The sequence below is a fragment of the Pelodiscus sinensis genome, chromosome 1 (genome assembly GCF_049634645.1).
Source record: "Pelodiscus sinensis isolate JC-2024 chromosome 1, ASM4963464v1, whole genome shotgun sequence".
NCBI lineage: Eukaryota > Metazoa > Chordata > Testudines > Trionychidae > Pelodiscus > Pelodiscus sinensis.
The window spans coordinates 291,222,437-291,249,276 of record NC_134711.1 but is presented as its reverse complement, the minus strand read 5'-3'; the positions used below and the strand labels follow the sequence as shown (position 1 = coordinate 291,249,276).

The window sequence follows — 26,840 nt, the reverse complement described above, 5'->3', positions numbered from 1 at the left end:
TGTCCTGGGGGAGAGAATTCCATAGCTAGGGGTGAAGGGAGAGAAGGCCCTGCTTCACATAGATGTCAACCTTGTCTCCATAACTGAAGGAATACAGAGCCAAGCCTACCCAGCTGACCTCAATCCCCGGGCAAGTTTGTATAGGAGGAGACAGTCCTTCAAATACCCTAGTCCCAACCCATTTAGGGCTTTATAAGTCATAACCAAGTCCTGGAAACATATCAGAAGCCAGTGCAGCTGCCAGAGCACCGGCATAATGTGCTTCATATAACGAGTATTAGTTAAAACTTGAGCAGCCACATTCTAGATCAGTTGAAGCTTCTGAAGACTTTTCAAAGGCAATCCCACAAAGAGCGCATTGCAATAATCCAATCAGGATGTGACAAGAGAATGGATTGCTATAGTCAAGTTAATGAAACAATGTGTTGGGTATGCATGCATGAGAGAGAGAGAAAATGCCTCGAGTTGAAATGTGACCCAAATAACTGGGTACCACCCACTTCTAAGTATCCCTCTTGTTTCTAGCATATTAATTTTCAACCCGTAGGTTATGAAGATGTTTTCTTGAGGTCATACTATAGTTTGAACATCTTAATTTTTGATCAGTAGTGGAGGAGGGAACTACAGGTTCTTCTGGTTATGAAGATAATGTTCTGCTTGTTAACAGCTGCACCATTTGGATATTTGCAATTAAAGAAATTCTCAAAAAGACTTAACAGTCCTTTGTTACTTTAACATTTATCATGAAGTCCTTAGTCAATAAATGTAGATGCCTGTTTTAGGTATATGTATAGAACTTTGCGTAGATACAAAATTTTGTATCCGCATCTGAATTGACAAAAATGAGCTGCAGATATCCACATCTGCAGATGCGGATATCCATGCAGGACCCTATATATGTGGCATATGTATTGGTTTCAGGATTACAGATGTAAAAGGTTGATGAATCTATTCATAGTGTAAAATATTGCCATGGAACAAACCATCTATCTAGGGCCCCAATCCAGCACCCACTGAAGTCAATGGGAATATTTCCATTGATTTCGTTGAGTGGTGTATTGAGCCTTTGGTGCACCACACTATGTTGAAGCAAGAAGCTTAAAAAATTGAATGTAGCATTTCTAATGGGAATTCACTTTTTTTTAGGGAAGAAACCCATTTTTTCTGGAGCCAGCAATAATTATAACAGTTACTGATGGGAGTAAATTAACTACCACAAGTGGGATACAGGATGAGGTAAGGTCTGATCCGTTTCTTATCTTTATTGTACCAGACTCTTATATAGAAGGTTTATAGGTTAGAATTGCCAGTTATTTTGCACATACGGGATGAACTTAAATGTTTCCTTGTATTTTATAGTTTGCGTTAGAAATGGTTTGAAAGCCTTTCCAGCACTAAAAACTTAAAAGTATTATTAAAAAGTATCTTTAAATAGGTTTAAAGAGTTTCTAAAATACTCAGTTTGACAATTTTATAGTCTGATTTAAAACACTGGCAGAGACATGCTTTGATGGATTCCCCTCCCCCGTTCTTTATTAAACTGGATTTATGGACACAAATATTTATAACTCAGAGATGGTTGGGACAAATTACCTTATGTAACCTATTAGTCTGGGTCTGTGTGTTTTGTTTGGTGTATGTATCATTCCTGTGTGTAAAGTTAGATATATGGAGTATGAAATACTTTATGGCCCTCAGGGTTTGGTCAACTCTAAACAACTATTTTGTCCTTTAAATAATAGGAGTGGTTGGTCAAAGGTAGTCACGTGGCCTTGCTAACTGGTAGGGACTGGCCAAGTAACTTCCTGTGTCAGAGTGTAATGTAGAAACAGAATTCCTGCCCAAAGGTAGAATCTGTAAAACAGTGGGAAGCTAGCACTTCCTTGTTCTTTGGCTGGCATGACACACCCAGGAAGATAACTAAAGACCCCAGGGAAAAGGAGGATTCCCTGGTTTGGAGGCTTAGCTGGAATAAGAACTATTTTTAGGGTGAATTTGTTATGTTTGTTCTGAGGTTTTAGTTTTAGAATTAGCAAAGCATTTTCTGTTACTTTAAATTTGTAACCTACTTTCCTCTGCCTGTTCTCACTTATAACCACTTAAATCCTACTACTTTACTTAATAAATAACTTTTATTTACTATCAAGCTCACTATAAATAATTGTTACCTGGGAGAGCAATCAGTGTGTACATCCTCCTTTCATTGTTAATGGGGGCTTACCTAAATAATTCATTTGGGGTTCTGATCCCATTTGGGGAGTGGTATCCAAAGAAGTTGGGCCCAAAACTGAATTTTCCTTGGACCTGAAGAGATTCAGTGTCTGTATTGCTCCTTGGGGTAGGGACAGTGATCTCAGCTCTATACCTCGGCTGGGAGAGACCAGGGAGCTGTCCCAGCAGGACAGGGTAAGTGAGAAGCCCCAGAGAGCAAGAAGGCCAGTGTCAGTGGCTTTGTCAGCACTCCAGGAAGCACCCCCACAGGGTCTTTTGTGACCTCACTCCATCACACATGCATCACCAATTCAGTTCATGGTAATTGGGGAATTCAACATAATTGTCAAATGAGTGTCCATGGCTTTTTAAAGGGCTTATCCGAATAAATGTATTGTACTCAAGCATATACATCTTGATAAAGTATAAGCATGCATAATTCATGTATAGACTTGATTTAATATATTGATCTTTCAAGGATGGGATCCATAAACCAGGAAGCAGGTTGGACACATGAAGTATGAGAGAAGAGATTACTTTTGGATTTTATAGCTATCTGTTTAGAATTACTGTTTGGAATCTTAAATATCCCTTAACAGTCCAATTAAACACAGAGGTGGGCTAAAGAGGGGTTAATTTCAAATTAAATTCATATGTATATCTTAGCATATTTAAGATCAGAAATACTGGGGCTATGCTCTCAGTAAAATTTGCACGTCTCCATAGCTAAAATTCTTGAGGCATTAAGCTGTTTAATTACCAGATGGTACAAGTCTCCTTGCTTGTGAAGTTGAAACTGTTCCTAACTACCTTGGTGAGGAGCTGTTTACTGATTCTGTGATTCTGGTTTGGTTTCTTCTGTGAACAGGTTTTGCAAGAGAAGGAAATACTGATACTGGCTGGTCCCTCTTTTCAGAAGAGACGGTTAATATCTGAACCCCTTTCATTGTTGCTTGTTTTCCTTTTTTTCTTCATTTTTTTTTGCTTGAAACAGATTCTCAAACATTTTTGTATGGTATATCACATTTTAATAAAGAGATTTCCTTTACAGATCACTCCTCCAAATTGAAATTGTGCAGACTTTCTCCTGTTTTTCTGGTATTACATTCATGTGGCAATTAGAGAAAAAGTGAAATATATTTTTAGCCTTTTTTTAATGTACTTAAGTTGGTAATGAGCACAGTAGGAGAAGGAACAAGGTTGCTTAATGTGATAAGCCAGTTTTCCGTGCATGACCAGCAAGTAGTCCATGAATCAGTTTGAGAATTTCTATTTGTTTTTAGTTTACTTTTTTGTGACCTTGGACTATCCCCCTGGCTCTCCCCACCCCCCTTTTTGAGTGATAAGTAATGAGGTAGTTTAGTACTGCTCCACATGTTCTCACATAACTTTCCTCCCAGGGAAACACTGATATTGTTGATTCCTGCATTGGCAATTATTCTGATGCATCTGATTGTGGAGTTGGCTTCAGGATTCGCAACCTGTCAAATACCTCTTATTCCTGACTTTCTATAATGCAATCAGTGCAGATGTTTTTAAAATTTTTAAAAGCCTATAGTGTGGCTATCGTGTAGGCAGATCATTTTTTATAATTGAGCAGTCTACTTCAATGCAAATACGATTAGCTTGTCTAAATATTAGACTAACGTTATACAGTCTGCAGATGTCTATTTTTCTACCATCCTCTGAGTGACGGCAGTACCCCAGCCTAGTTGTTACTAAGGCATCATGAATTTTTAAGGCCTGACTCTGGACAGCCACAGTCAATTTTCAGGAAAGCCATCTGTGACCCTGTGGATTTACCAAACTGCCACCTAGTATCCAACCTTTGTTCTCCAAGTAAATTAACCAGATAGTTCTTGCAAGTGGTTTTCAATTACTCCTATATGTTACAGATATCTTGGACCTTTCCCAGTTAGGTTTCATGCTGGGATGTGGAACAGGAACTGTATGCAAATGGGCTACCACTTTTTGTCCATTGATGAAGGAAAGACAATTTCTCATATTACTAGATCCTTATGCAACATTTGTTACTATTATCAACAGAATACTATGTCAGTTTTGAAATTTTAGGGCTTACTGGGGAAATGGCGCTAGATGAGTTCCTTCCCTTAGAAATGTGCTCAGAGTGGTGATAACTAACTTTTCACAGACCTCTCTTCCCTCAGTGCGCACACTATAATTTGTCCAATCCTGTTCTTGGTCTAATGGAAGCCTCAAGGGATGACACTGCACTGTGTTTCTTATGGTTAAACAAATCTTCTAGCTATACCAGTCCAGAAGATTCTGGATCATGCAGCACAAATGTGCCTATTTTTTGTCGTGCCTGCCTTCTAATATGATTTGCCAATTGGCATTTTGTATTTGTTATTCTCATTATAAGAAAGCAGGAATGGATACTACATATAAAACAGTAACGAATTGGATGCATGGTTTTGGTGCTCTATAACTAGGGTCCTACCAATTTCACAGCTGTGAAAAAAATGGAATAAGCCCTTCCCTGTGAAATCTGATGTTCCCTTGTTCCTAGGAGTGTACCATTAAAGGAGGCTTCATAGTTCTGATTGGGCAGTGGATGGACAGGGCTTGTCCCCTGCAAACTGCTCTGGCTGTGGGAGTGGTGGACCAGACCAGATCCACTTCGTGGTGCCTGAGATTGAGTGGCAGCCTGAGGTTCCTGCAGCTGATTGTGGGGCAGAGGGTGTAGCACTTGCTGCTGCTGTGCAGAGAGAGCTAAGTATTGTCCCTTCTAAGCCAGTCAGGACTAGCAGTGAGGAGCCCCTAGCTGGAGTGTTCCCTGCAGCACAGGGGGAGATAAGACCCACATGTACCTCTTGGAGCCTCCTGTGGTTGTTGCCTTCAGAGCACAGCTCAGAAGGCTACACAGAAGTGAGGGTGACAATCCCATGACCTCCCTACAACAGGTTTTGTGCCCCCCCCCCATCTTTTTGGGTCAGGACCCCCAGGTTACAATACCATGACATTTTAGGTTTAAACAGTTTACAAGCATGAAATTTACTAATTTTCAAATTGTATGTCTGTGAAATGGGCCATAGTAGATTGTGAATTTGGTAGGGCCCTACCTATGACTGATTTCAAGGGATGGGTTTTATTTGGGAAAATGTTCACTCTGGCCACTTGCAGCAGCAAAAGCAGATTGAAAGGGCAAGCATCACTTTAGCTATTGAAAGCATTTGCTTTTTTTCTTCTTTTATAAAACGTGAAGCAGAGGGTTATCTATCTATTCCATGCTTTCAAAGCTCCTGTGTAACTGCGTAACTCAGACCGTTTGTCCAGATCATTTTGAATTATGATCCTATTCTCTAAAGCTGTTGCAACCCTTCTCAGTTTGGTATCATCTGCAAACTTAATAAGCGTACTTTTTATGACAATATCTAAATCATTGATGTTATTGAACAGAATTAGTTCCAAAACTCACCGCTGCAGAACCCCACTTGTTATGCTCTTCCAGCATGATTGTGAACCATTAATAACTACTTTCATGATTGTGAACCATTAATAACTACAGTTATCCAGCCAGTTGTGCGCCCACCTTATAGTAGTCCTATCTAAGTTGTATTTGCCTGGTATATTGATAAGAAGATCACGTGAGACCGGATCACACCTTACTAAAGTCTAAGTATACCATGTCCACTGCTTCTCCCTCATCCACAAGACTTGTTATACTATCAAAGAAAGCTATCAGATTGGTTTGGCATGATTTGTTCTTTACAGATCCGTGCTGGTTGTTATCTATCACCTTATTTTCTTTCAGATGTTTGCAGATGAATTCCTTAATTACTTGTTCCATTATCTTTCCTGGCACAGAAGTTAAACTGACTGGTCTGTAGTTTCCTGGTTTGTTCTTATTTCCTTTTTGATGGATGGGCACTATATTTGCCCTTTTCCAGTCTTCTGGAATCTCTCCTGACTTCCATGATTTTTCAAAGATGATTACTAAAGGCTCAGATAACTCCTCTATCAGCCCCTTGAGTATTCTAGGATGCATTTAATCAGGTCCTGGTGACTTGCAGACAGCTAACTTTTCTAAGTAATGTTTAACTTTTTAAATTTTATCTTCTAAATCTACCCTATTTCCACTAGCATTCACTATGTTAGGCATTCCTTCATCATCAGACTTCTTGTTGAAGACCGAAACAAAGAAGTCCTTAAGCAACTCTGCCATTTCCAAGTTTCCTGTTGTTTCTCCCTCTTCACTGAGAAATGGGAGTACCCTGTCCTTGGTCTTTTTCTTGCTTCTAATATATTTGTAGAATGTCTTCTTGTTACCCGTTATGACTTAGCTAATTAGAGCTCATTTTGTGCCGTTGCCTTTCTAATCTTGCCCCTGCATACCTGTATGGTTTGCTTATATTCATCCTTTGTAATTTGCCCTAGTTTCCACTTTTTATATGGCTCTTTTTTGATTTTTAGATCATGCAAGATCTCCTGGTTAAGCCAATACTTTTGTCATACTTTTTATCTTTCTTGCACAGCAGAATAGTTGGCTTTTAGGCCCTTAATAATGTCCCTTTGGAAAACTGCCAACTCTCGCCAGTTGTTTTTGCTCTTAGTCTTGCTTCCCATGGGACCTTACCTACCAGCTCTCTGAGTTTAATAAAATTTGCCTTCCTGAAATCCATTGTCTCTATTTTGCTGTTTTCCCTCCTACCATTCCTTAGAATCATGAACTCTATGATTTCATGATCACTTTCAACCCAAGCAAATTCTCAAACAGTTCCTCCCTATTTGTTAAAATCAAATCTAAACCGCTTCCCCCCAGTAGCTTTCTCAACCTTCTGAAATAAAATGTCTCCAATGCAGTCCAAGAACTTACTGGATAATCTGTGCTCCGCTGTGTTAGTTTCCCAACATACATCTATATAGCTCAAGTCCCCCATCACCACCAAATTCTGTGCTTTGGATGATTTTGTTATGTATGGCCCATTCGTCTTGAGAGACGGTGGTAAGCAGCGGCAGTGACACTCTGAGTTTTGCCTGGATCTGCAACTTCTTTCATGGCTTATGCATCCAATATTGGATTTGCACAGTCGATTACAATAGCTACATGCCAGTCTACTTCCATTTCCATGAGTCTGAAAATGTTTCCTTCTGAGACGGAGTTCTTTTGCATGACTTGCACAGGTCCTATCGAAAAATGATGTGCCCTGTTGTAATAATTGTCACCAGGTGTTGTGATCTGATGACGTAAATTCCCAAGAGTTTGGATTGATGTTAACTTTTTCATAGTGTTTTTACATATTTCCTTGAATCTTAACTTTGGCTTTCCTCTTGTCCTTGTTCCACTTGTTAGTTCACCAAAGAGGATTTCTTTGGGAAGGTGTTTATCACTCATTCTCCTCACGTGGCCAAGCCACCGGATTCTTCTGTTGTTAAGGATCGTTATGAGACTGGGTATGCCAGCTCTTGATAGGACATCTACATTTGAAACTTTGTCTTACCACTTAATATTCACAATTCTGCAAAGGTGGAAACTGTTCAATTTTTTTCTCTTGGCACGAGTAGGTAGTCCAGGTCTCAGATCCATAAAGCAAAACACTTAATACGCACGCTTGGTATATCAGCATCTTTGTTTTCAATAATGATTTAGTTAGTTGTTTTAAAAAAGCCTCATCTACCTTTTCTGCCTGGGTAGGTGGTCTACTATAGTAGAATCCTAGCATGACATTACCCTTGTTTTTTACCCCTTTTAACCTAACCCAGAGACCCTCAACAAGTCTGTCTCCTACATCCATCTCCACCTCAGTCCAAGTTTATACATGTTTAATATATAAGGCAACCACCTCCTCCCTGTTTTCCCCGCTTATCTTTCATGTGTAAGCTGTACTCTTTTATACCAATATTTCAATCATGTGTGTTATCCCTCCAAGTCTCTGTGATACCAACTATGTTACAGTCACATTTGTTTATTAACACTTCAAGTTCTTCCTGCTTATTACCCATTCTCCTTGCATTTGTATACAGGCAGTCCCCGGGTTACGTAGAAGATAGGGACTGTAGGTTTGTTCTTAAGTTGAATGTGTAGGTAAGTCGGAACTGGCGTCCAGATTCAGCCGCTGCTGAAACTGATCAGTTTCAACAGTGGCTGAATCTGGACGCCAGTTCTGACTTATACAGATTCAACTTAAGAACCCCAGGCATCCCCAAGTCAGCTGCTGCTGAAACTGATCAGCGGCTGATTCCAGGAAGCCCGGGGCAGGTGCTTCCTGTAGTCAGCCACTGGTCAGTTTCAGCAGCGGCTGACTTGGGGACGCCTGGGGCAGAGCAGCTGGGGTGCTGCTGGGTTGGTCCAGTAGCGCCGCCTCTCCTCGGTGCTACTGGACCGACCCGGCAGCACCCCAGCTGCTCTGCCCCAGGTGTCCTGATTCAGCTGCTGCTGAAACTGATCAGCAGTGGCTGAATCAGGACTCCTGGGGCAGAGCAGCTGGGGTGCTGCCGGGTCGGTCCAGTAGCGCCAAGGAGCGGTGCTGCGGGACCAACCGGCAGCCCCCCACCTGCTCTACCACAGGCCCGGGGCTTTGCTCCACGTCTCCCTGGTCTGCTGGGGGGGGGGGCACTAGCTGCGCGGCCCCCCCCCAGCAGACCAGGGACACGGGGAGCAAAGCCGCAGCGGTGGCGGGGTGCCGCGCCTCTGAGACTTTGCTCCGGCAAAGCCTCAGAGGCGCGGGACCCCTCCGCCTCCCCGGCTTTGCTCCAGTTGTCCCTGGTCTGCTGGAGACGGTCCCCAGCAGACCAGGGGCACCCGGAGCAGCTTTTCTTGCCCCGGAGCTCGCAGGCAGCAGGGCTGCTGCGCTCTGGGCAGTCCTGCTGCCTGCGAGCTCCAGGGCGAGAGAGCCCCGTTCGTAAGTGCGGATCCGACATAAGTCAGAGCCGCGTAACTCGGGGACTGCCTGTATAGGCATCTAAGATACTGATTTGATTTTGCCTCCCAGGTCTCTCCATGTTCTTCACCTACCTGTGGGCTTTGGTCACCTGCCCCCGTCGAGCCTAGTTTAAATGAAGTTTAGCAATACCAAAATGAGATCCACTCTGACAGTTGAGAAGTGAGTGGAAAAAGCCCTGTGGAAGCTTGAAATGCCAGACAGCTATCAGTCAGTTGGGAATCAATTTAGAGTGGGTAAATCATGGAGGCAGAGTAGTGGGGGGTAGGAATGCTATGATCCAAGTAGCCAAGGCAATCAATACCCTTCTGCTAGAAAGGGTAGCGACTCTGGGAAATGTTCAGAGCATAGTGGATGGCTTTGCTGTGATGGAGTTCCCTAACTATTGTGGGGCGATAGATGGAGTGCACATGTCCATCTTGGCATCCAACCACCTTCCCAAAGAGTACGTAAGCTGCAAGGGGTATTTCTCTGTTGTGTTGTAGGTGAACCACAAGAGTTGTTTCACTGACATCAGTATGGGATGGTTGGGAAAGGTGCATGATGCATGCATCTTTAGGAACTAAAACTGCAAGATGGAACTTTCTTTCCAGACCAGAAAATTAACATCAGGCTGTTGAAATGTCAATAGAGTTAGCCTTGGAGACCCAGCCTATCCCTTCTGTGGCTCATAGTCATACATAGGCAGCCTGGACTGCAGTAAAGAGCAGTTTAACTACAGACTGAGCAAGTTCAGAATGGTGATAGAATGTACTTTTGGATATGTAAAGGATGTGTGTTGCAGTTTATTGACTACGTTAGACTTCAGCGAAAATAATGTTCTCATTGTTGTGGCAGCCTGCTTTGTGCTCCATAATATCTGTGAAAGTAAGAGGGGAAATTTTATGACAGGATGGATAGCTAAGGCTCAGCCCTTAGTAATTATGAATAGTCTGACACCAGGGCAATAAGGAGAACACATTCAGGGGTATTGCAAATCAGAGAGGCTTTGAAAAACAGGTTTGTGAATGACCAGTGATATGATAGTCACGCATGTTGCTCTTAATGAGGTGCCCCCTGCATTAAGTGTGCTTACCTCTGCCCTCCATGCAACACAAGCAATAAAGGAACTGTTTTTGAGAAATCATGCTTTTTTATTTAGGGAAAACAAAGAAGCATGGACAGAAAAGGAGTTTAGGGTGGGAGTTACCGGTGGGGGCGGGGAGAAGAGAAAGTGGCATATTACGATCCCCCAATTCAGTAATCACATAGGTGTGAGAATGACATCCTTTTGTTCCAGAATACAACCCTGAGGGGTTGAAACTGAGGCTACCAATGACTCACCTTCTTCCCCTCCCCACCAGCATTCTAGGGCTCCTGGGAGAGGAGGCTATAGAACTTGGTGAGGAGGGAATGTGGGTCAACATGGGCCAGAGGGGTTGTCTGTGATCTGGCTGTCCTGTGAGTTTACCACATGTCACCAGCTCTGACATGACCCTCAAGATGTTTTCTTGTGTTTTTACTTCACATGCTCTGCATGCTTTTCTGTCCTCACGTTCCACTTCTCCTGCAGCAACGTTTTCCTCCAGTCACTTAATTTGCTTAATTGTGCCATTGAATATGCCGTCCCTGCTACATTTTTGTCTTCAGATCTGTGATAGCCAAAAAATGGGAATAGCTGGACCTGGGGAAGTGCGCATTAGGCTTGCAGTTGCATTCCCTGTAATGTAAATGAAAGGCAGATTTTACAGGAGTTATATTGTGGAACACAGAACCTAATATCTTAGCATAAAGAAAGATCTGTCCAAGACAATAGGCATGTGTTATATACAAGGCCAGTTATGCTTTAAGCACTCACTGTGCATCAGGTACACCAAAGATCTTAAGGAAGCAGATGGACTCAGTTTGGTGGGAGGCATGGTAAGGGACAGGTTGGGGGTCACTCTTTTGCTTCCACTTTGAAAGCATGTGTGACACAGTTCTTGCAAATAGCAGCTCCCATAGCTAGGCAAGTGCCTATGTTTGCAAACTGGGACCATGGTGGTGTGTTACCAGGGCAGGGACTCAAACAATGCTTTGTTGGGGATGAGCAAATAGGTGTACTGCTGTGGTATCAGTAACATATCTTCCTCCACTTCATCCAGGTTGCCATGAACATTATCAGTCTTCTCTAGTCACACAAAGTGATAGGGAGCAAATGTTGAGTGAATGTGGCCAGAAACCTGGACTTTGTGCTGCAGTGATGCCAGACCACTTACTGCTGGTTTGTTGTGGAAAGGTATCCTTCTGGGGAGGAAGGCATAAGACTGGCCTTCCCAGAAACCTTGAGAGCGCTTTATGGAGATGTGCAAGTAGGATTCCCACTCCATCTCTAGGCACATTAATGAATAGTTCTGGGGAGCCCTCGCTGTATAGGCAGGGTGGCTGCCACAGATCGCACCCAATCACCTTAACCCACATGTAGCATGATTGAAAAGGTGAACTCACAAGAAGTGCCCTCCCTGCTGTCAAAGCCCAGCAGTGAGATGTCTTGGAAGGAGAGGATTGTCTCCAATAGGTCCTGGCTGTCAGTGAGATGGGATGTTCTCGCTTGCTGACCATTCTCCTCCTTCTCTACTTCCTCATCCACACTGTCCACTGTACTGCTGCCTGAGGCGTCCAGAGGAGTGTCTTGGGAGAAATCCATGGACTGGCTTAGGAAGTTGGTTGCATCTCCCCCCGAATCTCATGCAGCTGCTCATAGAAGTAGTGTGTTTGTCACACTGACTCAGACCATCTGTTTGCTTCCTTTGTCTTCAGGTACTTTTGTCTGAGCTCCTTTAATTTCACATGGCACTGCTGGGTGTCCCTGATGTATCCTTTCTCCACCATGCCCTTTGTGAAGTTAGGAGCTTCAGGGGATAGCCGAGTTAGTCTGTTACAGAAAAAAACAACAAATGGTCTGGTAGCACTTCATAGACTAAGAAACCACGTAAATGGTATCATGAGCTTTCGTGGGCACAGCCCACTTCTTCAGATGACTGGAGTTATGCTATCCCCTACTCATAACTCTGGTCATCTGAAGAAGTGGGCTGTGCCCACGAAAGCTCATGATACCATCTACATGTTTTGTTAGTCTATGAAGTGCTACCAGACCATTTGTTGTTGTTTTTTTTGTGTGAAGTTGGCATAGATATAAACATTTCTTTTGCTGTTTATATTTCTGTATGGACTGATTTCTCACCTCACAGAATGAGGTGCAGGGTCTCCTGCATGCTCTATGCTGGAATTAGTTTTCAACCCTGGGCATTCATGGTCAAATGTGCTGCCTGCTTTGAGATCTGCTTGCCATGCTGGCCTCTCAAGAAATGAAATTCATATTTTCCCAGGTCTTTTCCAATGTTCTTGGAGAGCAGCAGAGTTGAAAGTCCTTGCCAGAGCAGTCAAAGCGGAGCACTGTGGGACTCTTCCCAGATGCCAAAAATGTCGACTTTCACAGTGCTGCATCTGCAGTACTCTAAAGCAGACCTTGCTAGCTTAAATTTATCATAACTCCTTATGAAAAGCTGGAATACTGATATCGATGTAATCTTTAAAGTCATTGGAAGAAGATTGGTGGCGTATACTTATTGTTGAGAAAATTGACCTAATGCAGTTAAGTTTGACCTAATTTCCTAATGTAGATCAGGCCTGGGGCAGCACTCTCCTTTTTGTGTTAATTAGCCATCAGGCTTACTGATTGTAGACTAACTTTAGAAGTTCTGCAATGTGTCTTACTGCTGTTTCAATAAGTACTACATTGGATGTCCAGAATGATTGCACCTGGAAAGTTCTTTGAGCAGTGTCCTTGTTTGTCCTGGTGCTGCTTTTTGGAGAACTTCAGTAGCAGTGTCCATTGGGCCCCCATACATGTTGTCTCTCCTTAAGCTGCACCACAAGGCTATCGTGTGTGTGTGTGTGTGTGTGTGTGTGTGTGTGTGTTAGTTAACCTTTCTCAATTCCTCCTCAGCCACCCTGGCTAGAGATGGAGCAGTCCATTAAGACTATCATCTTAATTTTACTTACCTATAATTACTCTCTGAGTTATAATTCTTGTTGTTTTCCCCTTTCTTTCTCTATCCTTAAAAAAAAAAACAAAAAAAAAAAACCTTTATTTTTTTCTTCCCACCTTTTCTCCCCCATCCGGGGTCCTTTTCAGCAGCAGGCTATGCTTAATTTGCCAAGATTCAAAAAGTCCCTCACTTGTAAATAAGCAATCTTGATCGCAGATAGATCCTCTCAGCATTCAGTACCTTGACCAAGACCTCATATAACAAAAGCATGATCTTTGCTAATCACACTGGCCAAGATCCCACAAAGACTGTGCCAGAAGAATATTTTCGTAGTGGCAGCTCTCCAACCCTGATCATCTGATAGACACACGTCTTCCACATCTAAGGGCTGTGGATCAAAGAAGTAGGCTGTGGACTCCTCTCTCAGATCTTCTAAGAAAGCAGAATGCCTCTTTAGTGAGTCCCAAGATAATGAGCAAGATGGTTATTTCTTATGGCTATCTTCAGCACTGAGGCTATGTCAGTTCAGAAACCAACAATAACCAGTGTTGCTGAAAGGCACACAGACCTCATGGGCATGGGCGCTGGTTCATTGGCAGGTGTAAATGGCTTGATCAGGACAGTAGCAACCAGTGTTGACAAGATACCTGTCCCCCAGACACTGACATTGATGCCAAGATGATGGATACAGACTGAACTCTGACATTCAAGAGACCTCAGCATGCTAGATGCACTGGAATCCCTTCTTCTTGGTACTGAGCCTCTTCCAAGCACAGGAAATATCTCCACTGCTATGCCATGTTCCTCTGTTGTCTAGCAAAGGTTCAGACAGCAAGCCTGAGACAGTAGTGTTTTAATATTCTTCTCATCCTTCATGTAGTTTTCATTACCAAAGGAGCTCAAGGACACACCCACAGATGACTGCTCCACCGCCCTTCAGGAATGGCCACCCATGGGTACCACCACTGGGCTCTGTGCTGCTGCCACCCCAATGGCCTTATTGGGATCATTGGGTGGTGCACTGCCAGCACACCTCTAGAGCTCTGAGCTTCACCAAGAACCCTTGAGGGCATGCTCCCTTGGCCACACCATCCAGAGGTTCAGAAACATCTTGTTATTTAGATGAACTGGAAACAGGTAACAAGGAGAAAGTGATTCTGAAGACCATCTCCTCTCAATATGAAGCAGTCATGCCTTCTTCACCATCTTTGGCAGTCATCTTGCATCTTTTTCAGCAACTGACAAAGAAGATGGCAGACATTCTTCAGATTGCATTAGAAGAAGCTGAAGATACTCACCAACTGCTTAATATCCTCCTTTTTTGAGCCTCCTCAAAGATTACCATCCTGATTAATGAGGCCATTTTAGACCTGGCAAAGGCTGTGTGCCAAACCCCATCATCGGGGCCCTTACCTGCAAGCATGCAGACAAAAAAGGCTATGCTCCTACTATGGAATCTCTTATTCTCTCACCCATCACTCAGCTCCATTGTTGTGGGCTTTCTCAACTCTCCTGGTCAAGAACACTAGTCTAGGAGCTTATTCCTATGACAAAGGTTGGAAATGATTTGATATGTTTTGTAGAAAAGTATACTGTTGAGCCACTCTACTGTTTCTTAGCACCAACTCCTAGAACCTCATGACAAAATATGATTATATAAATTACTCAAAGCTGAATTACTACAGGGTATCCCTGATATGCATCCAATATATGTTACAAAAAAGTGGCCATATAGTGAAAGGATGTAAAGTGCATATCCCCCCCCCTCACTCCCCCCCCCCCCCCCCCCCGCGGCTGACTCACGTTTGCAGAAATTGGTCCTCTTTTTTTTGCACGATGGGAGGGCAGGGAATGGGAGGACTTAAAATGGAACAGTTCCCGCAAGTGTCAATGACCCTAGTGTAGAACCAACAGACACCCTCTTATTAAGAGAACCAGAACCAGAAGTACATCATAACTCATTCAAGGCCATTAACCAGGAGAGCCAGCTAGTGGCAAAGACATCACTACAATCTGCCCTTGAAGTGGCTGCCTGTCGTCCTGCTCTACTGCTGAGGTAATGCAATGAGCATTATGACATTTGTAAGGATTCCCTAAAGAGAAGCAATCCATGGTTGAGGACCTTCCCTTTTGAGGGTATGAAGCTCTTTGCTGAGGAGATTGACATCTCCCATTATATCCTAAAGAATTCCAGGGCTTCTACTCCAGTCACTGGGTGTCTATACACTGGGACAAAAAAGACAATTTAGCCTCCAATCCCAGCATAGACCACATGTCTCAAAATTAAATTCAGCTCCACTGTTAGCTGTAAATAAATGGAAATTCCCTAAATTCAAACCATCTGGCCCACAATCTTCATCCCTAGTCCTCTATATTTACACCCCACTTTTGATGGACAGTTTGAGGCACCATTACACCACTCCCCGACTGACACAGCCGACCATTGTTTCACATCCATTTGGCTGTTGATTGGCAGTGTTCTGAAGTGTCTGGGAAGGCACATAAGACTTGATGGGACCTAGTGATTGTTTGAACTGGATACTGCATTCAGTTTATCTCCCTTCTTCCTTCATAACACCCTTTCTCATTCCTCTTCAAGGACCTTTCTCACAAGAGTTACTATATGACATAAGATAGATCACTTCCTCCAGCTAGGAGCCATAGAACCAGTACCTCAACATCTACAAGACAAGGGGTTCTACTCTTGTTATTTCCTACTACCCTAAAGGAAAAAAGGTTGAAGAGCCATAAAAGGCTTCAGACATTTCCACAAGTTTGTCAGATGGAAAAATTAAAGATGGTCATGTCTTTGCAAGCATTACAGCATTGGAATAGGGAGACTGGTTTTCAGCCTTCAGCCTGCAGGACGACTATTCAAGTAAGCTGCTGTGGAAGCTGGAGAGCCTGGACCAAAGACTATCATGGGATCTAGATTTTGATAATGATAGCACTGAAATGTTTCTTGTGCAGGATTATCATTCCCACCAATATTCTGGTCTGCCACTTCAGTAGTTTTGTTCAGTGGTTTTCATTTATCTTCAAAATGAATACAGAGAAACACTTTCTGAAATGAGTCTGGATCCTTACATTGCTCACCAAAAACAAATTTGATTTTAGTACATTTTAGGCAAAGGAGAGTGTAATGCAGTTCTGTTTGTAGGAACTCTCAATAAAACAAGGTTAAAGAACGTAAAAGTAAATGTACATTTTTAGAAGGTATTCCCTATTTTGGTTTTTGGCTCTTAAGTTTGCTTTTTCTGTTGCTGTGAAATGAGTTTGTTCAATGCTGACCAAGTTATAGATTCCATATTAAATATAAAATATCTGATCTTTGTTATATTGTAAGCTTTTCTGGGTTACGTATCTTTGTGGTTGAATTGTACAATAAATTGTAGCCATATAGATACTTGACTTTTTGAATTCTCTATTTTGTGAAAAAAAAAAAAATATTTTTCTTTTCAGCTTCATTTACCTCTCAATTCTCCTTTACCTGGAAGTGAATTGACTAAGGAACCTTTCCGCTGGGATCAGAGACTATTTGCTTTAGTTCTGCGTTTGCCTGGCATCACAACTCCAGAATCAGAGCAGATAGCAGGCGTGCCAGTTGATGACTCAGCAATTACACCTATGTGTGAAGTCACAGGAGGTGAGTGCCTTAGCTCACTTCACAAAGTAGATCTTATGGAAAAGTGATCTAGCATATAGCTCACTTTGTATAAGAGTGTATTTGAAATTTTCTGACTCCTTTGTTTAATCTCTTTAAAACTCTAGACACACTACGGGTATATATTACAGCTCTGTTAGGACATATAAGTAGTAAAATTTCACATGAATTCATTTGAATTATCTTGAAAGGATGCGCATTTGCTTTCTTCGGCAGCTTTTCACAGAGGATGAAATATGTTTTTTATTTTAGGCACTCATCCAGAAGTCTTAAAAATTATGAAATCTGTTCCATAGTGAGAGAGCATTCAGTTTGCTGGCAGAGAACATGTCAGCATTTAAAGGCCATGGAATGTGTTTTCTTTTGAGAGCTTTTAAATATTTCTTAAATGAAGAATATTTTTTGAGAAAGGTCTGCACTTGCCCTTTTCTTCCATTGCCCTTTATGTATGTTTGTAATCTTTCATGGTTATCTGTCTCATTTAGATTGTAAACTTCTCTGGTACAGGTGAGAAGTTATGTCGTGTCTGTAGAGTGCCATAAACACTTTGTATCAGAAACACAATCCATGTAGCAGTAATTGAGGTGATGGAAGAGGGGAAAAAGGAAAAATTTAAAAGTGAAAGAAACTTCAAACAGATATGATCTCCAGCCACACTCCTCAGAATGTAAAGTAGATACTTCAGCCACTGGATTAAACAATGGTTAACATCCATGGGAATTTAAAAGGTGTTGAAGGAATTTAAAAGGGGGAAGGGATAGCTCAGTGGATTGATCATTGGCCTGCTAAACCCAAGCTTGTGAGTTCAGCCCTTCAGGGGGCCATTTAGGGTTCTGAGGCAAATCTGTCAGGGATGGTACTTGGTCCTGCTGTGAGGGCAGGGGACTGGACTCAATGACCTCTCAAGGTCCCGTTCAGTTCTATGAGATGGTATATCTCCATATATTATATTATTATATTGAAGTCTGCCACAAGGGGGAGCTCAGATTCCAAGAATGTGATAGATTGCAAACTATCAAAAAAAATCTGAAAATGTAAAAGGCTACAAAGTTAAAACACAGTATGTATATGTATATTAGTTGTTACCAAGATACATGAAGAAATTCATTAATGAAGTCATTTAATAGGCTGTCTTCATTCGACCAAATTACATATGTTCTCTTTGTAACTTGTTTATCTATTTCTCCGTAAATAGATCAGCAAAAATCATAAGTCAGCCTTTCCAGCTTCTCAGTGAGTAAGAATTAAAAGGCTAAATTTGAACAGCTTGGATGAGAGATGAGTAAGAGGGGACAGAAGTCTAAAAATAATTCCTAAGCATAATCTCCAAAATGGCAGAGAAAATACATAGTGATGCATAGATATATCTAAGAGTAATAAAATGAAATTATGGATGAAAGAACTCTTTTACAGATGTCTTAGACTGTGAATGTTTACTAAGGGAAGTTCTGGACATCCTCTTGGGAAAAAGACACTTAAAATATAGTACAAGAGGCAATCTTGCATTGATATGGACTATATAATCTTATAAGTCTTTTCCTATTGCTATTGTGTATGCACAATATGTATGTACGATTTTATATTCTGTTACCATGTTTTAGTTGCACTATATATTTTAAAGGGATTCAATGAAGTACTTAATTGTATTAAAGGCAATATCTCAGATTCCCCATCAGTACATAAGAAAAGTACTTTTTTGGTTTTGTGATATTAGATATAAAGATCATAACAGGGCATTATGTGACATTTGGATCATTTTCTTACATTGACAAATACAATCCTTACTTACATTGACAAAAGTAATCTATGAATTACATCTAGTCTATACACATACAACTTGTTACTTTAAATAGTTGTGTTGGCTGTTGATACTTTTTTGATTTTTCTGATTTATAACATGGTTGGTTTTATTATAGTTACCAATAAGCTATTTGCTAATAATAATCCATTAACATGATAGCCGAAGTGCTACACTATTTCTTTATAATATAGAATAATAATATAGCTGCAGTGCCTCACCTCAAAACACTTTATATGGTAGATGTTGATATATGGTGTTATCTGTTACTGCTTTATAAACAAAAATACCTGCTTGTACAGCCAGTGCAATTTTGAGAATGTAATAAACATGCAGCATACTGTGTCAGTTTTAGAAAACTTGTTACATGGAGAAAGGATGTTTAGATATCTTAAATCAAATGCATTTTAACTAGACTTCTATGAAATGGATTATCCTGAAGATATTTCATAAGGTGAAGGGAGAAATACGAAGTTGTAGATTTGCACGTGAGACTTTTTCTTTAATCCTAGGTCGCTCATATTGTGTGCATTCTTCAAGAATGTTGAATCAGTGTCTTGAGTCTTTGGTTCAAAAAGTGCAAAGTGGAGTAGTAATAAACTTTGAAAAATCTGGACCAGATCCTTCACCAATTGAAGGTATTTGAAAATATCTACATACTTTTGTATCCCATTAGATTTGCACGTGGTCTTCAAATTTAACAGTCGCCAGAAGTGTACATAGTTTAATTTGGAAGAAGCACTATTGTTCCTTTTCTAATGTAGTAATATAGCCACCTTCTTGAATGGTTTAAATTTCTGTAATTTTACTCCTTTTTGTTCTAAATATGAATAACTTGCCTAGTTCTTTTAGAACATGTTCATGGAAAATACTAGCTTTTTCTAACCCTGAAATGCATGTTAAAAGCTCATTAGTGTCATTCATATTAGATTAATATATGTTCAGTCTTTCTGCACCAGAAAAATATGAGTTCTGAAAGCACATCAGATAATAGAAGAACTGGGTTTTTTTCAGATTCTCTTTCAGTAAACATTTAAGTGTTACTCAACTCTAAATTAATTAGCATTCCTGCAGGAAAAAGCTAAAAATAAGCTAGAAACTGGTATCTACTATTATGGTTGTTTCTAATCTACTTTTAAGGATATCCCTCTTAAGTGTATAAAAATTCTTGCATATTTCATAGAATGTTTAAATAATTTGTAATACTATATAAAACAGAGTTAAGGAAGTAATTTTGTTTTTTGTATAGATGGACAGATGGACGTAGCTAGGTCTTTTGGACCCCAACCTTGGCACAGCTGTCACAAACTTATCTATGTCAGACCAAACCCTAAAACTGGAGTTCCCATAGGTCACTGGCCTGTTCCAGAATCCTTTTGGCCAGATCAAAATTCTCCGACACTGGTAAGTACTTGAAGTGAGGTAGAAGCAAGGCAAAAACTATAACTGCGTCCTATTCATGCGTTTTAAATCTTGGACTACCTTGTTCAAGTATAAGCATTGTAAAGGAAATTCAGACTAAAGTGTGAAAGGAAATGCAGCAGACAGATGTTTCAACTGCTGTGAATAATATACTGAGTGGCAATTAACATACTGTGTTCATTGTGGAATAATTGCGTGAGAGACATCTGTTTCTTTAAGAAACAGACTGCCTATAAGACTTTTATTACCGACATCTAAGCACAAAGCCATGAACGTAAACATCTTACTTAAATTTATCTCTTTCAAACGAAGTATTTTCCCCAAGGACGTAATTTAGAATGCAAATGAAGATTCTAGAACTGATGCTGGTTTCTCTCTTTATCTTGTAAACTATCACATGTAACCATCCAAAAGACAATCTATTGCTGGGTAGGAAGTGGGGAAGGACTTCTTTGTAAATATCTCCACAATTGGCAGACGGTAAAGCTAGTGATGACAGTATTTTAGTGCAGGAGTGGGAGAGTTGCCCCCTGTCTCCTGTTCAGTGTAGCAGTGCTTCTTCCACAAATAATAGAAACTACTTCTTCAAGTGGTTACTCATGTGCATTTAAATTAGGTGTGCACGCACCGCGTGCATGGTTCCCGGAGCACTTTTTCCCGAGCGGTACCCGTCGGGCTGGCAGGTCACCCCCTTCTTCTCATGGAGGCAGCTTTTCAACTGGCGCTGACTGGCCACTCCACAGTGAGCAGTGTGCCGTTGTCGATGCAGGACACCACACCCCGTGCATGGACTTTGGTACCAAGAGCTCTGCACCATTCTTACTTCCCGGAACCAAAGAAAATAAGGCTTCCTGCAGTAGGTCTCTGAGCCGGAACTCTAGGTCGGGCCTACTCCGCCGCTACGCCTCGCCACGCCAGGCATCTCCAAGTGCTGCTGTGCGGAGGAAGCGAGCAGGGAGACCATCCAGTCCGGGTCAGCTACCCTCGCATCGTCCCTTGATGCTGGAGACTTTTGAGGCGGCGCAGGACTTGATTAGCCTCACTACCTCCCCTTCGTCGTCTGTTGAAGCGGAGAGGTGGAGGTGGTCTTAGTCAGGAGCCATGTTGGCACCAGTTGGATCGGTCGGCACCGGTCATGTATGCAGAGGGACCGTCCTCTGTGGGACCAGTACCACTTGCCTCTGTTGTTGCCGGACTCGGCACAGGCTGCCAGGCCTCACCCAGTGCTCGGCTGGACTCGACTTCCCTCAGTGCTGGGACCTCTCCCGGAGCTGGTCTTGGCAGTGTTGTATTACTCAGGCCATGTGGCACCGTCAGCGGCACCGTCAGCAGTACCAGCACCAGGCCTCTTGCAGTCATCGGCACCGTCCTCTTCGGCACCGCTGCAAGTTTCGGCACCTATTCTAGTACCGGCATCGGCCCCCAGGGGCCGATGCCAGTACCACCATTGCCGACGCCGCTGATCCCTTCCACGGCAGCCACCATGGCTCCGGTGCCATCAGTTCTGCTCATCATGGTGGCACCGGTAGGAGCGCTATCTCTGGGGCAGTTGGACTCTGCAGTTCCACACCCGCAACTGGCACCGACCTCGGCACCACAGTCCACGTGCACCGTGTCGGCACCACAGTTGGGCCTGAAACCTGTCTTTCCGGTACCGGCTCTGGTATGACCTCACCGCACGCACGCGGGCAAGCCGGAATCCATGGCCAGGTTGGCTCCCTCCCCCGGTGGTAATGGGTACTCGTTGTTGGCACCACACTAGCCTGAGTCTGATTATTCGTCAGATTCGGATGTGGGCTCTTTCAGATCGGGATCCTCGAGGGCTTTGTCAGAGCATAGATCCCGTTCCTGGCACCGGTGTGATCGTTCGCATGTACAACAGACTTGGGCACCTCAGCCGCACTGGCCTTTCTGGACGCCATGGGCATACCATCAGTGGCAAGGGCCTGTGCCCTCGTCCACAGTGTCCAGTGTCTCCGGGCATCAAGCGCCCCCCTTGGCGTCCCTGTCGCGACCCCCTCCCTCGCCTTAGAGGACTGCAACCATAGATGCTGCTGCAGACCCGCAGGCTTCGGTTCTGGAGCCACTTCCGCACACGGTGGTGCTTTCCCAACTGGCGGCTCAACTGGGCCCTACGCTGGACCCGGCGCCATTCAGGAGGAGTTGTCGTCGTCTCCTGATGAGGCCTTAGCGGATCCCGCACCGGCGATGCCGACCATGGATGCTCGGTCACATCAGGATTTGCCCCGGCGTCTGGCTTCCAACCTGGGTGTCCCAGTGGAACCAGTAGTAGAGGACATGTTTCCAATAAGAGACATCCTGTCTGACGATGCGCCCTCCTGTTTGGCTTTGCCACTTAACTGTGGCTAAGATCACAAACGCCCTGTGGCAGACCCTGGCTTCCTTAACCCCTATCTTAAAGGGAGTTGAGAGGTGCTATTATATCCCAGTCGGGACACGAGCACCTGTATTCCCAGCCTGTCCCGGGGTCCTTGGTCATCCAAGCCATGGCTCAGGAGGAGAGGCTTCCACAGCCAGGGCTGTCCCCGAAGGCTAGGGAGCCCAAATGCCTAGATTTAATGGGGTGTAAGCTATATGTCACCGGTGGGGTGCAACTCCACATCGCTAGCCAGCAGGCAATGCTGAGTCGATACGCCTATAACACATGGGAGGCGATGGATAAGTTCAAAGATAAACTCCCCGCCGAGGAGTGTCAAGAATTTGGGGCAATGACCACAGAGGGCAGAACCAACACCCACATGGCTCTTCAGGCTTCCCTTGATGCTGTTGACTCTGCAGCGCACACCATGGCATTGGGTGTAATTATGCTCCGTGGTTCCTGGCTGCAGGTGTCTGGAATACCTCCTGATGTCCAGACTACTATACAGGACCTGTCTTTTGACAGCAAAGCGTTGTTCTCTGAGCATACTAACTTGATGCTCAAAGACTCGAGGTCGACTCTCCGGTCCTTGGGGATTCACACGCCGGCTCCTCAGCGACATCAGCTTTCCTACAGACAAGGGAGAATGTAGTCCCAGGTCCCCTGTGGGGATTACTGGAGACACCGTCCTCGCACTCCTAGTGGGGGTGCAGGGGCGGCCATGGCCCCGTCTTCGTCCAGAGCTTGTGGTTGCCGCCCGAGAGGGGACAACCCCCATGGGGTTGGACAGGGCCCCTCTCAACAGTCCAAGCACCCGTTTTGACGGTCCTCTAGAGCGTTACGCACCAGTTTCCCTCCCCGGCCCCCTGTTTGGGGCCAAGTTATCCCACTTTGCCCATGCCTGGGAGCCCACGAATGGTCCCTCGAGGATTCGCCCCTTCATAAGGTCTTCCACAGGTGGGGTTGTCCCCTAGTAGACCTGTTTGCCTCGGCACACAACACCAAGTGCTAGGGTTACTGCTCCCTGTTGGGGCTGGGGGACCACTCCAGGGGAGATGCCAAGACCATGCCGTGGCTGGCGGGCATCCTCTATGCATTCCCACCGTTTCCCCTAATTCCCAGGGTTCTGACCAGGGTCAAGACCTTCAGGTCCACGGTCATCCTGATAGCCCCTTGGTGGCCCAGGCAGTTCTGGTTCCCTATCCTGGTGGAACTGCTCAGTGAGGAGCCTATAACACTCCCACCGGTTCGGGATCTCCTGACCCAGCCTCGGGACGGGGGGCTCATGCTTCACCCGAATCTCAGCTCTTTCCACCTGATGGCCTGGTTTATCCGTGGCTGACGCAACCAGAAAGGGAATGTTCCCAGGAGGTGCAGATGGTGCTCCTAGGTAGCAGGAAGCCATCCACTAGGCTATCCTATGCAGCCAAGTGGCGGCGGTTCTCGTCTTGGGCGTCCATAAGGGGGTGCACCTGTCCTGTCCATTCTGGACTACCTCTTCGAACTCAGGTCCGGTGGGCTCTCTACCTCTTCTATCAAAGTCCATGTGGCATCACTCTCCGCCTTCCATGTTGGATTGTCAGGAGTGTCTCTGTTCTCTGATCCTGTGGCCAGGTTCCTTAAGGGTTTGGATAAGTTGTACAACTTGATTAAACACCCTCTTCCCGCTTGGGACCTTAACCTCGTGTTTTCTAGACTTGTCGCCCCCCTTTGAGCCGCTGATCACATGCTCTTTGAAGCACTCTCTCTATGAAGGTTGCATTCATTGTAGCCATTATATCGGCTCGCAGGGTCTCCGAGCTGAGGGCGCTAACTATCAACCCGCCCTACCTAGTGTTCTCGAAGAATAATGTGAGGCTCTGCCTTCACCCGGCTTTTTTCCTCAAGGTGGTGTCACCTTTCCATCTGTCCCAAGAAATTTACCTCCCAGTTTTCTTTCCGAAGCCCCATGCCTCTCCTAGGGAGCAAGTGTTCCACTCCCTAGATGATAGATGGGTGTTAGCCTTCTATGTCGATAGAATGAAACCCTTTTATAAGTCCACAGAACTGCTTGTTGCTTTTGCGGACAGAATGAAAGGGCTCTGTATCTCGAACCAGAGGTTGTCCAATTGGGTCACGGGGTGTATCAGGGAGTGTTATGTCTTGGCCGGGAAGGTCCCGGGTTACAGCACATTCCACCAGGCACAGGCGTCCTCTGTAGCCTTTGGGGCACAGGTTCCAATTACCAAAATCTGCAGGGCGGCCACATGGTTGTCAGTGCATACCTTTACAGCACACTATGCTGACACAGCAGGTCAGGGAAGATGCAGGGTTGGGCTTTGCGATCTTCAGCTCCGTGTTGTAAATGTGTTTATTTCTCTGTACCACATTGCACTTTTTTTTCTACAGTTCTCTGTGTTCTGTTACTTGAATAAATATGTCTGGGTTGTTCAACTTTCGTGGACTTCTCTTTCTGGGTGCTCCGACCCCTCCTCCATGAAGTGGGATTAGCTTGGAAGTCATCTCGAAGAAGAAAAGAACGGTTACTTACCTGTAACTGTTGTTCTTCGAGATGTGTTGCTCATGTCCATTCGATTCCCCACCTACCTCCCCTTCGTCAGAGTCTCCAGCAAGAAGAAACTGAGGAGGGGGAGCACCGGCAGGGGGTACTTAAGCTCCGCTATAGCGGCGCCACTCCAGAGGGCAACCTGCCGGCCCGACGGGTACCGCTGGGTAAAAAACGCTCCGGGAACCGTGCACGCATTGTGTGTGCACCTAATTTGAATGGACATGAACAACACATCTCGAATAACAGCAGTTACGGTAAGTAACCCTCTTTTTTCCTCATACTATAAAAAGTCTTCATTGGCAATACATTAGCTTTTTTATGCTCTTACTTAATTAAAAATAAAAGGATGTACCTGTGCCAACTTCTATTTGTAGCATAGAACACTCAACTTTGCTTGAAAATATTAGTTATACTGATGTAAAGTTTGTTCTGTTACCTACTTTATAAGAGGCTCTTCACTTATAGTCTTTGCGTCCCACATCTGATTTATAAAGTTAATACACTTATTGTGTTCTATGCATTTGGCTTGCAGAGAACATGAAGTGCTTCCACTGAGTATAGAAAATTGAAGATTAGTGTGGTGTGTATGTGTGACGGGGTGGAGCAACCCCGCCACTCGAGCGAGGCAGATGGGGCCGCTGCGGAGCCGGCAAGCAGCGCGGCAGGCCCGAGCGGGAGCGGAGGGACACGTCATCACGCGGCGCCGGGGCGCGCCGGTGATGACGTCGGGAGAGCAACGCCAGGGACGGCAAGGGGAGGGGGGATAAAAGGAGCCGGGGAGGCCAGGGGAAAAGGGGCGGAACCGGCGGGGCCAGCGGACCCGACTGGGCAGGAGCCAGCGGCGGCGGGGCAGGAGCCAGCGGACCCGACTGGGCAGGAGCCAGCGGCGGCGGGGCAGGAGCCAGCGGCGGCGGAGCAGGAGCCAGCGGCGGCGGAGCAGGAGCCAACGGCAGCGGGGGTGAGACCTGCGGCAGCCAAGCCAGCCGGAGGAGGGGGCCCGAGCGAGGGAGGAACAAGCCACGGGAGCCAGGCAAGGAGGCAGCCAAGGCAGCGGGGAGCCCGCAGGGACAGGCGGGTACCCGGAGCAGTGAGGGTCGGCGGAGTGGAGCAAGACCTAGGGCGGGCTGTGTAACCCGAGAGCAGGGGCGTTTTGGGGTACCGGCCCCCCCTGCTACCACTGAGAGGGCACCTCTCAGTGTCAGGGCCCTGGGTTGGGGTCCGGAGAGAGGGCGGGCCCGGACCCCCCACTCCGCCCGGTGACCCAGAGTCAAGTGGTATCCTGAGCGCGGCCTAGGGGCAACAGGAGGGGCGGCGGCCCGGACAGGCGGCCTCGTGACACGTGGTGGAGAATGTGGGCAGTGGCGGCCCTGTAGCGGAGGGCACAGGAGGAGAGGGGCCTCGTTTTTCTTTCGGTCTTGGTCCCTTCCCCCTCTTCCATTTCCATTGCCACCCCGAATAGGTTGAGGCACCATGGATGGGGACAAAGTCGTGGAGTGGCTGGTGGATAGCCAGCGTCAATTACAGAATCAACAGACAGAGGCATTGCGGCAACTGACAGCCGAATTTAGGGAGCAGCAGAAACAGCTAGTTCGGGAGCTGAGGGATGGGACAAGGCCGGCGGGACCCACCGACGAGGGGGAGGAGGACATGACGGGCCCAGTACGACTACCCATCAGGCTCGCCAAATTGGGGGAGGAGGACGATACCGAAGCGTTCCTAGTGACGTTCGAGCGGGTGGCCATAGCAGCCCGTTGGCCCCAGGAGCACTGGGCTACGATACTCGCCCCCTACCTATCCGGCCCGGCGCAGCTCGCCTACCGAAGCTTATCGGACCGCGACGCGTTGTGCTATTACAAGGTCAAGGAGGCGATCCTCGACCAGATGGGCATTTCCCCAGAGACGTAC

At 45.0% G+C, this 26,840-nt stretch overlaps 1 protein-coding gene across 5 annotated transcripts in view; it reads left to right on the top strand.

The window, feature by feature from the left end:
- Positions 1–26,840, top strand: part of INTS6 (integrator complex subunit 6) — a 110,570-nt gene that overhangs the window by 32,511 nt on the left and 51,219 nt on the right. For 4 of the 5 annotated variants that reach the window (XR_012900687.1, XM_075919093.1, XM_075919089.1 and 1 more), the window contains 4 exons: positions 1,147–1,236; positions 16,586–16,769; positions 19,098–19,223; positions 19,835–19,989. Coding sequence is in view for 4 of the 5 variants with exons in the window: in XM_075919093.1 (XP_075775208.1) it covers positions 1,147–1,236; positions 16,586–16,769; positions 19,098–19,223; positions 19,835–19,989 (555 nt within the window). In the remaining variant the exon portion in view is untranslated. The remainder of the gene's footprint in view (positions 1–1,146; positions 1,237–16,585; positions 16,770–19,097; positions 19,224–19,834; positions 19,990–26,840) is intronic. The other variant, XM_075919091.1, reaches the window with a different exon arrangement.